At 43.2% G+C, this 12,757-nt stretch overlaps 1 protein-coding gene across 2 annotated transcripts; it reads left to right on the top strand.

Annotated features, from left to right (window-relative positions):
- The first annotated feature begins 2,337 nt into the window (after positions 1–2,337).
- On the top strand, positions 2,338–12,308 carry KCNG3 (potassium voltage-gated channel modifier subfamily G member 3). 2 transcript variants are annotated; one of them, XM_041477234.1, is made up of 2 exons: positions 2,338–2,948; positions 11,663–12,308. In XM_041477234.1, the coding sequence occupies exons 1-2, from the start codon at positions 2,338–2,340 to the stop codon at positions 12,306–12,308; spliced, it is 1,257 nt and encodes a 418-aa protein (XP_041333168.1). The 2 variants fall into 2 exon arrangements, with proteins under 2 accessions (XP_041333168.1, XP_041333167.1); XM_041477233.1 differs by having other exon boundaries at positions 2,338–2,981.
- Positions 12,309–12,757: the final 449 nt, after the last annotated feature.

The following is a 12,757-nucleotide window of genomic DNA, read 5'->3' as shown; positions in this document are numbered from 1 at the left end:
CTCTTGAAATAATTTCTAGAACATACACTCACAATATTTCAGTAGAGTTAGTAAATATGTCTTCAAGCTGTGTTATTTGTACTCTGCTCTCTTCCTCTGCAAGCTCCCTATGAGGGATGGTTAGAACATATGGAGCAGGAAGCCTAACAAATTGCAAAGTCAAAAGCACCTGGGTAACTCATTAGCACTGTCAGACTTCTAGTCAGGTTTTGCTATTTAATTTTTAAAGCAGATTTTCTAGTGATTGTTCCTGAAAGAATGAAATACAGAAGGTATACATCAAAGAAGGGACAAGAAGTTTAGTGTTTGCTGCTTATAAAATTAACAAACAGAAAAATACACTGTAACTGTACCAGGGAAGTGGTTGAGTCACCATCCCGGGAGGCATTTAAAATATGTGTAGATGTGGTGCTTAGGGACATGGTTTAGTTGTGGACTTGGCAGAGTGGGGTTAATGGTTGGACTTGATGATCTTAAAGGTCTTTTCCAAGGGAAATGATTTGATGGTTCTATGAACGCAGCTGCTGGAAGGAAAATCCTTTCCAGCTATATGAAAACAGACATCAGCATGACTAAGCAGACATCATAAATGACCTTACGGTGCCAGAACACGCCGGCGTGCGTACTTGACAGCATTTTGGAATTTGGGTGGGTTTCTTGCGAAAACCGGGAAACAAACAGGGAACGACGACCAACCGCGCCCTCTCGTGGCCGCACTGTACGACAGCCAGAGATCGCGGGATTCTCCCGCTGGGAACGGGGACATTAATTATTAGAGTCTCTCTAAAAGTATATTTTAGAAGATGACAAATAGGCTTAAAAATAGTAGCGCTTAATATCATTCTCATTAAAAAAACCCCAATTTTTACTACACAATTAGACAACTATTCATTTATTTTGATACGCCTAAATGTGCCTTAGAAATCTCAGCTGATAAAGTCACTTGGCAGCAAGAACAACCCATAAAGTGCATACATCTAGAGCGACTAAGAACGGGGATGGGAAAACACTGGTTTAACCTGAATGCCCTTTTAAAGACAAGACCTGAGTGACAAATCTTTGACATTGGTTTGGAAAGGACATACCTGCCTTTCTCCTGATAACTTGGAAGCATCTCATTGAAAGGGAGAGCTGTATCTTGCCTGCTTTTAGCCCAAGATATTCCAGATGTTAATGAGCCTAGAAAATACCTTAGTTTGGAGAACTGTCATATTCGAATAAAAAAATGAATTAAAGAAAAACGTCAGTAGCGGAAATTAACTCCCTGTACTTGATGCAGCCAAATGAAATCGAAGCTTTAGAGTGCAGACAGGGTCGGAGCAGCTAATAATTGCTTTAATCTCGAGAACAGGTGCAGGACACAGGAACACAGGAAGCTGCGGGAGCAGAGACGTGAGACCAGGACGGGCAGAAGCGGGGAAGAAGACTGCCTATTGCAAATGGCTCTTCCTGGTGTCTAAGCACTATCTGAGGAGGAAAAAGAGAAGTCTCCCTATCCAGATGTGCACCCCGGCGGAGGGCCGGGGCGGATGGGCTGTGACAAGAACCCTGCGTGTTGCAGGGAAGCCCGGCGCTGCGGCCACTGCGGCCAGCGCTGCCGCCGCCGCCCTGCCCTTGCCGGGCACCGGGACCGCCCGACGCCCCGGGAGGCAAACAAACGAGCTGGGAAAGACAGGCGCTGGCCGTCGGCTCCGGCGAACAAGAAGCGGGCTGCATCGTGCTCACACACCTCACTTCGAGCTTTTCTTGAGGCGGGGGAAAACGCCCACAAAGTGTTACTTGCGTTTAGTGGACAACTTCGAGCAAGCGCCGCTTGGCGGGGCGGACAGCGGTGCTGGCGGGTCCCCGCGCTGCGCCCAAGCCCCGTGCCGGGAGGGGTGCCCGGAGCGCGGGGGGGCAGCGGGAGTCCCGCTCCGCTCGGTGTGCGCGGGCGGGGGAGGAGGCGTGTCCCCACCCCGCTGTCGCCGCACCGCCCCTCGCTCGCCTGCCAGCCAGCACCGGCGGAGCGCAGCGGAGCGGCGCCAGGCGCGCAGCTCCCCGGCCCCGCCATGCCCGCCCGCGGAGGCGTCCGCCCGCCGGCGCTGAGCCGCGCCCGCACCTGCGAGCGGCATCGCCCCGCTCCGCTGCTGCGCGGCCGCTGGGGCGCCCGCGGCCGCGTCTCTCCCGCTGTCCCTCCCCCCCTGCCTCCCTCCCCGCCCGCTGCCCGCCCCGTCGCCGAGCGGGAGCCGCCAGCGGTGCGCGCAGAGCCGGAGCCGGGGCAGCCGCTGCCGCCCGCGCTGCCCCCCGCCTCGCTGCCCTGCCCTGCCCGCCGTTCCCCTCCTCCGTCCCGCCCAAGCCATGAACTTTGGCCGCGGTCCCTCGGTGGTGTTGAACGTCGGGGGCACCCGGTACTCCTTCTCACGGGAGGTGCTGAAGGATTTCCCGCTGCGCCGGGTGAGCCGCCTGCACGGCTGCCTCTCGGAGCAGGACGTTCTGGAGGTGTGCGACGACTACGACCGGGAGCGGAACGAGTACTTCTTCGACAGGCACTCGGAGGCCTTCGGCTTCATCATGCTGTACGTCCGGCACGGCCACCTGCGCTTCGTGCCGCACATGTGCGAGCTCTCCTTCTACAACGAGATGATCTACTGGGGGCTGGAGGGCTCCCACCTCGACTACTGCTGCCAGCGCCGCCTCGACGACCGCATGTCCGAGACGTGCACCTACTATGCGGCGGAGGAGCCGAATGGCGGCCCCGAGGGCAAGGGCCGGCGGCCACCGGGAGCCGAGGGCAGGAAGTGGCTCGAGAGGATGAGGAGGACTTTTGAGGAGCCCACGTCTTCCGTGGCCGCCCAGGTCCTGGCCACCGTCTCCATCCTCTTCGTCATTGTGTCCATGGTGGTGCTGTGCGCCAGCACCCTGCCCGAGTGGCGGGCGCCGGAGAATCGCAGCGTGGAGGAGCAGAGCAGGTACACAGCAGAGTCAGTGAGGGAGCCCTCAGGGTAGGAGGATCCTTTATTTTCCCGCTGTCCGGTCCCCGTGTGTCCCGTCCAGTGTGTCCTTCCTGCCCCTTGTCTTGATGGTCCGTGGCTGTAGCGTCCACCGGCGGAGATCGTCTGCGCGCCTTGAAACCCCGGCCCTGAGCTGGGGCCCGGGGAGGGATGTCGGGGTGTCGGGGGAGTGGCGCTGCTCCGCAGCTCCGGCTCCCACCGGGCTCTGCCGGGCACCCGTGGCCCGAGCGCAGGGACGGGCGGGGGACGCCCGGAGCGGCCGCGCTGCAGTCGGGCAGGGGCCGGCGGCAAGCTCGGGTCTGGGCAGGCTGGCAGCGGAGCGGGGCCATCGGGATACAGCTCCTGTTCGCATGAGGGTGCCTCCCTCCGTGAAGGCTCTTGGAGCTCTTATTGCCCCCTTTAAGGAGACGCGGGACCACACAGAGAACTTCAGACACTCCGGAAATCAATTTATGCCTTACGATTGGGGGAAAAATAAAATAAAATAAAAAAAGGAAAATAACCCCCCAAAAGAATGCAATTCCTTTGTCTTTTCCTTTGGGAAAAGACAAATCCTATAAGTACTCTGGATGTATTCGTATAGTCCTTCTGCTAGAGCAGATAAGTGCCTGTTACGATTGTGCTCCGGTAAAATGCTGTATGTGGGAACAGCCGTACCCCCCTCCTCCCTTTACATCTCAGATTGTCTGTGTGGGGAACACGGGAGTTGATCAAACTGTACATCAAGCTCTTGCAAATGCAACATTCAAGCACCCCAGTGTATAAATGTAACAAATGTTTACATTTCCTTTAAGCATAATAAACACTGCAAAACTGTTGCAGAAAACAGGGCATGGGGTATAAGGCTCAATCCTGAGCCTTACTACTAAGAACAAACCCTTTTCCATCTTCTTGTGACCTCAGATTAGGGTTACATTGATGCAACTCTTGCGCTCTTCTGTTCCCTCTCTCTCTTCTTCATCTTCCTTGTTCCCTAGAGAACAAAATTGAGACCAGTCTGGTAGAATTTCTCCCATAAATAAGACCGACATATAAAGAAAGAAGTAAACACTTCTGGTATTTGCTAGCTTTTCCCTTTTTAAAAACCAGACAGGATATTCAACAAAAAGTTTTGAGCTTCTGCTCTTCTAAAAGGACACTACAGTGAAATTGCAGCCTTGTCATTATGAAATCATCATCTTTTACCATAGAGTTAATTGGAATGTGATATATTATATCTGAGTAGCCAGATTAATTCCTTGGAAAGTATTTTCATAGTTTCCATTAGCTTAATGGAAAACTGCACCTGTATTTCACATTGTAGTTGAGCCAAAGAATTAATTGTATGAACAAAAAGAAAGCAGATGCGGTGGGAGAAGCTGTTGATTCCTGCTTAGATTCAGATATGTCAAAAGGAGGTCCTAAAGTTTCTTCCAGTTAAAAAGCTTAGCAGGGTTATTTCAAAGAGTAGATGCTGTGGGTGATCTCTTTGTATAGCAGCAAATTGCTGAGATACTCCCAAGAGGCATGGGAAAATAGATGCAACACTACAATAGCATTAACCACATCGGTCATGTCTTTGCTCACATCTTCATGGCACGGGAATCAACCACAAGTTTTCTCTTGCAAGAAAGAGTTCAGCTTGCAGAGGAACATGGCATAGGATGTGTAATTTTTCTCTCATAGTGCCTTTGTCTTCAAGACCCTAATTTTACTCTTCTGAACAATTGCACATTGTAGACCGAGCGTTAAAAGGATAAGGTCCTAAGTACTTGTAAGGTGCAGTACAGCCAAACAGTTCCCAGGGCAGTGAAGGCTCCTTTTAGAACCAGAAGGACAGCTACCAATGATGGGGTGAGTTTCTTCTGTACCAGCTGTAGTACTCCGTGTTATTGCAACAAAAAAATAGAAAAGTTTATACCAGCTGAAAAGTTTCTACCAATGTCACAAAAGTCTGTCACGTATAAGGATCAGTACAGACTGGGTCATCTAACCCATGCACTGACTGCACAGGGACCGATCCCAATCTGAGGGCAGGCACATGGAAAACAGACACAAATGTGTGCCTCTCGGTCCACAGGTGACCACCAAGGTGGAGCCACTCCTCTCTTTTGCACATGCTGCTTCATTGCTAAAACGTCTGTTGTAGCTGGAAAAGAGCATGTTAGCTACAGCTGCTTTTAAGTGCGTTGTCCAGTTTAGTTATCACTATTGACATGTGCCATAGGACTGGACCTAACATGCCCAGTTGTCATCTGACTTTATTTACCTTTATGTGTTTATGATTTCTTTACTTTGTAGTTATTTAATTTAAAAATATTTGGGTTTGCAAAACTTAAGTAGCTAAGTGGTTTATTTGAAAGCCTGACCACAGAAATCCCATGGAAGTTTCTGGGGTTGCATACTCTGGCAATACAGTCTCTCTTAGGAAAGAAGGCTTTTAAAAATCTGTCCACTTGTTTCTGATATATTTAAAAGTTTGAAACCAAATTCCTTTTTTTATTTAACAATGTTCCTCATCAAAATAAAGAAATTCTATCTAACATAGTAATATAAAAATTTAAATTTTTTTTCACAAGAGAAATTGTTACATTACTGCTGTACTCAAGTGAGTTTTGACTCGCATAGCTCCATAATTACTAGCATGAAAATTGTACATCATTCCAAAAACATATTTTGAGAAGTTTTAGGAGTGAAAATTGAATGGGCTAATCTAGAAATCCTTAGTCTATAGATTTGGATGCAGCCAGTTATTCAGCTCAGCATAAGCCTCAGAGGTGAGGTGAGAACACCTCAGGAAACCCAGCAACTCTGATATTTTCGGTCTCTCACAATAAGCCCTCCTGCCCTTGCCTCAGTGTGTTATGTCAGAAAGGTGCCACATGGATAATTTCTGTGGCTGACTCCCATGGTAACCATTCCCAGAATGGCTTTGGACAGCTGTACTAAAAGCAGCTGACCAGCAGTGTGTTCTCAGTCTGGACATCATCTCAGCAAGTGAGGGGGTCACTAATTCTGGCATCTATAAAAAAAAGAGGCTTGCAGTGAGGGCTACTGGGACTGCCAGCTAACACCAGATGTATTTGTTTTCCATGTATGATCACCCTTTTAGCAGAAGAGGAATTGAATCCACCAAACTTTTTTTCACAAACCATTACGTTGTTATGCCTTTTCATGGTGACCACGCTGTCAAAGGATGAAGAGCCTGTGGCTATTTCTGATCATTTGGGATAACACCCTTCAGAAGGCAACAGAGACCTCCAGGAGTAAGCTTTATTCAAGGAGAGAGGGATGGGAAATCTGACCTCGGAATTTCATAGATATTACAGACAATAAAATACAATTCCATGATTGCAGAGGGATTGCCTTTCCCAGGCCTGTTCTCAGGATGAGGGATGAGTTATTAAATTTATTTCATTCTAAGATTTTTGCGCCGTTCCCTGCCTTGGCAAGTTCCACTTATCAGAGCTAAAGATTTGCATTAGATTTGCAGAGTTTAGGAGGAGACAGCAGGAATGCCTTCTGTTGCTTCTGGCAATTTCAAGTCATCTTTGCTGTCCTCTGAACTGTGCCAACAGATGCATGCTGTGAGTCTCTGCTCAGGGACCTGTCCATACACTGATTGGGAGCGTAATCTTCTAGGGAGAGCTTCTCAAGCCTGTAATAGGAAATCATTTGAAGCTACTTGACTTACTGCCAGCACAGTTCTATCTACCTGCCTTAAAACTATTTTTCTAATGCTGAATATGAGTAGCTTGTTAGTATTAAGAAGAGATGGTTGTCCCCTTTCACTTAATAATTGTGATTAGGTTTGTACTGAAATAATCACTGATTTATCAAGCCCACATGATTTCTGTGTTCTTAAGCAAAAGCAAATAAACACGGTAGTTTCTCCAAACAGCATCTCTCATCAAGAGCCAGTGGGCTTTTTTAATCTTTGCAAAATATCAGCCTAAAAAACTGCATTTGTATTTTCGACATACCAAAAATATTATTCCTTTATGGTGGTGGAATTTCAGAACACCTGAATGTTCATGTTCAACATCTCTTCAAAAAACAGTAAGAACTCCTTTCCTGGACAAGATCTAACTTGAATATCACATTTTTGCTAGGTTAAAACAGTGGGCTGAAGATAGAGAATGGAACCAAAGACCTAGGTTAAAAACACAGGCATAGATTCTTCTATTGAATTTACCAGTTCTTTGAAAAACAGAGGTGAAACAAAGAGCAGATGTATGTCACTGCCTGGGCACAGCCAAGCCTTAAACTCACCAGGGCTAAGTGCCAGTCTTGTTCAACATATAGGGTAAAGATGCTGAGGATCTCAGGGCTCAAGATGTTTGTATCCAGGTCTCCTCTTTGAGCTGTGAAAGGGATTTGCCCCTTCCCTGGGGAGTGATGGGTCATTATAGCCTCCTACACAAAGCACTAGAGTTTAATGCATGACAACATATAATTTCTACCAAAGGAGGAACAGAATGTGAAAAAAAAAAGCCAGCAGGGTTTTTAATTCAGGGAAACTAGCTGTTCTGTGGCCTTTACTCCACAGTTTGTAGTGAGAAGGAAGCCCTTGATTTCAAAAGGATTAAAAACCCCCGAACATTTGCTGAAATCACTTAGGAGTCTTGAATGATCAAATTCCTGAGCAGGAATTTGATCATTCTAGCTACTGCTTGGACATTTTTCTGGTTTAATGTACTTTACATGGAAATAGGCTTTAGCAACAATTTAACAAATTAGTGCTGACGATCTTTAATCCTGTCATATACTGTATTTAATCATATCACCTGTTTTCCTCATGTGTCCTGTTGCTGTGTATGTTTTATTTACAAGCTTAATAGATAATAATGCCACTAAGGAATATTTTGGCTCGATTTCAGCCAACTCACCGGGGATATTGAAAGTATACGAATTGGCAAGCTGAGGCAAAGAATATTGCTAAGTTGAAATTCTAAGATAGCTACAACATAGTTTTCTTTTTTAGTAATAATAAACTAAACTTGTTAGTGATTGAAAAAGATGATTTCTGAAATGGTTTAACTCATTGTACCTAAAGTAGCTTATTCTGAGAGACAGTTATCATATGGAACAGAAAACTGAAGAGTGATGGGATTACAGTAGGAATGAGGCTTACAAAGGCTTGATTTTCTGTTTATGGACAAAAGATTCATTACAACAATCTTGAAAGACTGCTAAGTACCAAGCAGCTTAAAATTTTGTGAGCAAAACTCTCTTTTATGTGCTTTGGTCTGGGACAATGAACAGTAAGTTTGATCAGGAATAGCCTGTAACTGAATAAAAATTAGGACTTAGTATTTTCTGTGATTATTCATAAAATTTGTGGGGAACCTTTAAGGAAATACTTCATGACTTTGTTTTTAATTACCCCTCTCCTTTTTGGATACCAGCTATTTTAAAACTGAAAAAAACCAACCATCCAAAAACTGGGATGGAAATTTATAAAGCAAGTACTACATTTTTACCAAATAAAGGCATTATTTAATTATATAGTTATAGATTTTAATACAGCATTATTCCAAACATAGGCAATAAAAGCAGTCTGTCCTGTGAATATGCAGAAAATATTTTAAGAATTTATTATAAAAATACAGGTACTTTAGTCTTCTGAGTATATGCCTTTTATTTGGCTTTAACTTCATACTCTGTTAAGTTCTCTTAAGGACTAACTGTTAAAATTACTTTCCTTATTAGATGTTATTTATCCACTGATAAGGTTAACTATAAAGATAAGTCACTGCAAGGAGAGGGAGATTTGATCTGAAAGGGAAATGTATGATGTAGCACTCCAGATTTCCCAACATGCCAGAGGTTTCTAGTTTTTCTCACCAAAGCACTCATTTTTGTATGATTCACCAGTACTGCCAAAATCCATCTACACAGGCAAAAAAGGAGTGACAAGAGAGCAAAAATGAAAAATGTTTCACTGATGGCTGAAAAGTAAGTAGAGGAAGGAAAAAAATAAGGGACACCCTACTTCATTATCTTCTCCCCAGCCGGGGGAAAGAAGGATGGATGCAAAATGGAGAAGTGGAAGTCCAAATTAAAATGGAGTGGCATTAATGTATCCCCCACTGCCTTGATCTCACTTTGTCATTTTTGCATCATTGATGTTCCTTAGCTTGCTTCAAATCTGTTCTACAAGAAAATACTTCTTCAGTCCTTCCTACTGGAGTATATCTGATTTACAGTACTTCTTGTCCCAGGAACTGCCAGAGTAAAACAATGGATTGATCATATTTAATGGACTTTTACTTGTACAACTATTCCCCAAAATTATATGACCACTGAATTAATATGGATTTGTGAAGAAAATTTCTACTGTATCACAATGATCAGGACCTTAACTTCCTTAAATCTCAACCCAGAGATAACCTGTCTAAGGGGTGACAAAATGGAAGAGTCATATTTCTGACATTATCAGGGCATCAGGAGGAAATAACAAGTGAAAAGCTTTAAATTGTATCATTACAAATTTCTTTTTCATTTAAGTGCTTTATGTCATAGGAGACAGTCAACACTACCAGAGAAATCTCACAAAATGCAAAGAAATAGTCTGTTGGAGTTGTTGAATATTCCTGGCTACAACTTTCTATCCTCTTTTAATGGTTACATGAGAGCTTAACTAGCCAGCATATAAGTACATTCAGACATCACCAGTTTGTCCATTACCATGACCTTGCTGTTTGATTGTACTGGGGAAATCTTAGGGATTTCCTCACCATAAGTAAAAAAGGATTTAAGAAAACTTATCCATTAAGCTTTTTTTCTTGATTTATTTTCTAACAGAAAGGAAGTTTCAAAAAGCTTCGTTTTTAAGAGAACACCTAATTCTTAAAAGCAAACTGGTTTTGAATTTCAAAAGTCTTTCCATCAAAAGGTGCTAACATGAACTAGTGTTCTCAAAGCCCTTTATGAAGTAAGACCACTTGCTTACAGAACTTTCATTGTTATTGGTAAAAAAAGAAAAAAATATGGTCCAATTTTATGTGACTAAATATTTAAGTAATTAATTTATGTAAATTTACAGTGGCTAAAATTACAATGTACCCTATGACTTTACACCAAGTGACTGTTAGTGTTTCTTCCAATTTCAGCTTAAAACTAAAGAGAATGAATGAAAAAAAATTAATGAAAAAATAAATAAAATTTTAGCTTGTAAAACATCTATTAAAAAGTTAGTTTAAAGAGTCTATAATTACATCAGTTAGAGAAGAATACTGTCTTTCTAACAGGACACTAACTTATTAATAACAATAGATTTTAGAACTGGCAAGAAATTATGCAGATGTGTTAGGGAAGAAAAATTTCAGGTTTGAAATGACAGTTGGATTTTCACTTGCAAATCAAAATGTTTCAACAGACACTACCTTGTTAAAGTCCTTGCAGTAGCAAAAAACTCTGTTTGTATTTCCTGGCAGTATTTTTGAACCTGATCTCACACCAGTTTGGTTTCAGAGCTGTTGATAAGAGAAGGCATCAGTGATGAGCTTTTTCTTTGCTCAAACTATGGGTTAAAAAGATAAATGGAGAAATGAGGGGAAGATTATCTTCCATGCCTTCATGTATTAAAACAGTGAGCACAGTCTGAAATCTTAGGGAGATTTGTGACCACGTGCACAACAGTTTCTAAATAATCTTAACAATATTTTTACCTTCTGTTTCTACCTTCCCCCAGTTTAAAGTTGAGATATTCTCAAGTCTCATTCAATGCACTAGGACTTGAAAATATTTAAGAACACACTGAAATCCCCTTCCAGGATTTCTTTTACATTTGGCAAGAAGAAGATCTTGCCTATTACCTTAACATCTGTTTACCTTGACATTTTTGCTGTGATATAGTTTAGGTGGACTTACATTTACAACAAAAGAGAAAATTCAGTAATGAAGAGCATAGTGGTAAATGGCAGGACACAAGCTTAGTACTTTATGGATACAATACTGAAAAATAAAATACCATTTGTATTTAGTGGCAATACCTATATAGGTCTGAATGTAGGTAAGCCTCTGTTTGGGAAGCAGATCAGATAGACTGGTTTAGGTTGGTTCCTAAAGAACTAATATGCATGAATCATCCAGAGCAAATACTTATTTCTGCATACTCCATCTGCAATTCCATTTTAGTTTAGCAGTCTGGTTCTATATATTGCTGTTCATAACCAGACAGTTCACTGATCTACAACCTTTGGTATTCTCAAGGGGATCAGGCCTCACAGACTTAGAAAAAAAAATTAAAATCTCCCAAAACTCAATCAACAACAACAACAACAAAACAAAACAAAACAAAAAACACAAAAAAAACCCCACCAAAAAACAAAAAACAACCCAAACTCAGCTGTTCTAGATGAGGTTACATATTGGCATTTATGTCCTATAATTTCCTGTAGGATTCCAGTTTGTGTTGGCATATTTGATCAGTACTATGACTAGTACTGATCCTTATTCAAAGAAAATGATCAGTGAGTGAGTTCTTAGCACTTATCAGTTTAAACTCTCACTAGATCCTCAGGTTAATTGCTGAAACCCAGTGTCAGGGGCAGGATAAGGATGGCATGGCTTTCTGTTTGTTATCTGTGAAGGTCTAAGTGTCACTTTGGTAATATCTGTGAACAAACCAAATATCCCCTGAAGACTTTGCTCAGAGCATAAATGCTGTCCTTTGTTTCTTTTGGCAGGATAATTGAAGCTATCTGCATAGGCTGGTTCACTGCAGAATGCATTGTGAGGTTCATCGTCTCCAAAAACAAGTGTGAGTTTGTCAGAAGACCTCTCAACATCATTGATTTGCTGGCAATTACTCCGTACTACATCTCTGTTCTAATGACAGTTTTCACAGGGGAAAATTCACAGCTTCAGAGGGCTGGAGTCACCTTGAGGGTCTTAAGAATGATGAGAATCTTTTGGGTGATTAAACTGGCCCGTCATTTCATTGGCCTTCAAACACTTGGTCTGACTCTGAAGCGTTGTTACAGAGAGATGGTGATGCTACTTGTCTTTATCTGTGTTGCTATGGCAATTTTCAGTGCACTTTCACAGCTTCTTGAAAATGGGCTGGACTTGGGAGCAAAGAATAAGGATTATGCCAGCATTCCTGCTGCTTGTTGGTGGGTGATCATCTCGATGACCACAGTTGGTTACGGTGACATGTGTCCCATCACTGTACCTGGAAGGATTCTTGGAGGAATTTGTGTGGTTAGTGGCATCGTTTTATTAGCCCTGCCAATCACTTTCATTTATCACAGCTTTGTGCAATGCTACCATGAGCTCAAGTTCCGATCTGCTAGGTACAGTAGAAGCCTCTCTGCTGAATTCTTAAATTGACCCAACTTGCATTCTCTTGTACTTACTTGCTAAGCTTTGTCTTAGAAGAGAATGGTGGAAGGTCCCTGCGCGTGTCCTCCTTGACTGGATGGTCCTGTGGAACAACATTGTCACCAGCCCAGAGAAAGCCCGTCACCATTCAGACAGGAAGGATGTCCATCTGCCTTGAGCACCTTGCAAGGAAAGGGAGTGATGTTTCAAATTTGAGAGAACAAAATTAACAAAAGAGGATTAAGAAGTCCTCAACCAGACCAGTTTGGTGTTCAGTTTGCCTTCCCACAAAAAAAAGCAGAACAAAAAAATGGGCGTAACACTGAGATCTGTCATTCCTGTAATTATATCCTAAAGCATTGTAAGCAACATGTAGCAGAAGTTTTTCAAAGATTCCAATATCTAAATGATTCACAGAGGCATTCATAGTTTCTTGCCTGAAGTACCTCCACTTTTAA

Source organism: Pyrgilauda ruficollis, unplaced genomic scaffold, assembly GCF_017590135.1.
Source record: "Pyrgilauda ruficollis isolate IOZ18807 unplaced genomic scaffold, ASM1759013v1 scaffold4, whole genome shotgun sequence".
Taxonomy (NCBI): domain Eukaryota; kingdom Metazoa; phylum Chordata; class Aves; order Passeriformes; family Passeridae; genus Pyrgilauda; species Pyrgilauda ruficollis.
The sequence above is the reverse complement of the archived record's forward strand: the minus strand, read 5'-3'. Positions and strand labels throughout refer to the sequence as shown.

Excerpts from the sequence above, each read along its gene's own strand:
- KCNG3 (XM_041477233.1), top strand. The coding sequence starts at position 2,338 with ATGAACTTTGGCCGCGGTCCCTCGGTGGTGTTGAACGTCGGGGGCACC. Across the intron at positions 2,982-11,662 it reads TCAGTGAGGGAGCCCTCAGG|GATAATTGAAGCTATCTGCA; the intron begins GTAGGAGGATCC and ends TTCTTTTGGCAG.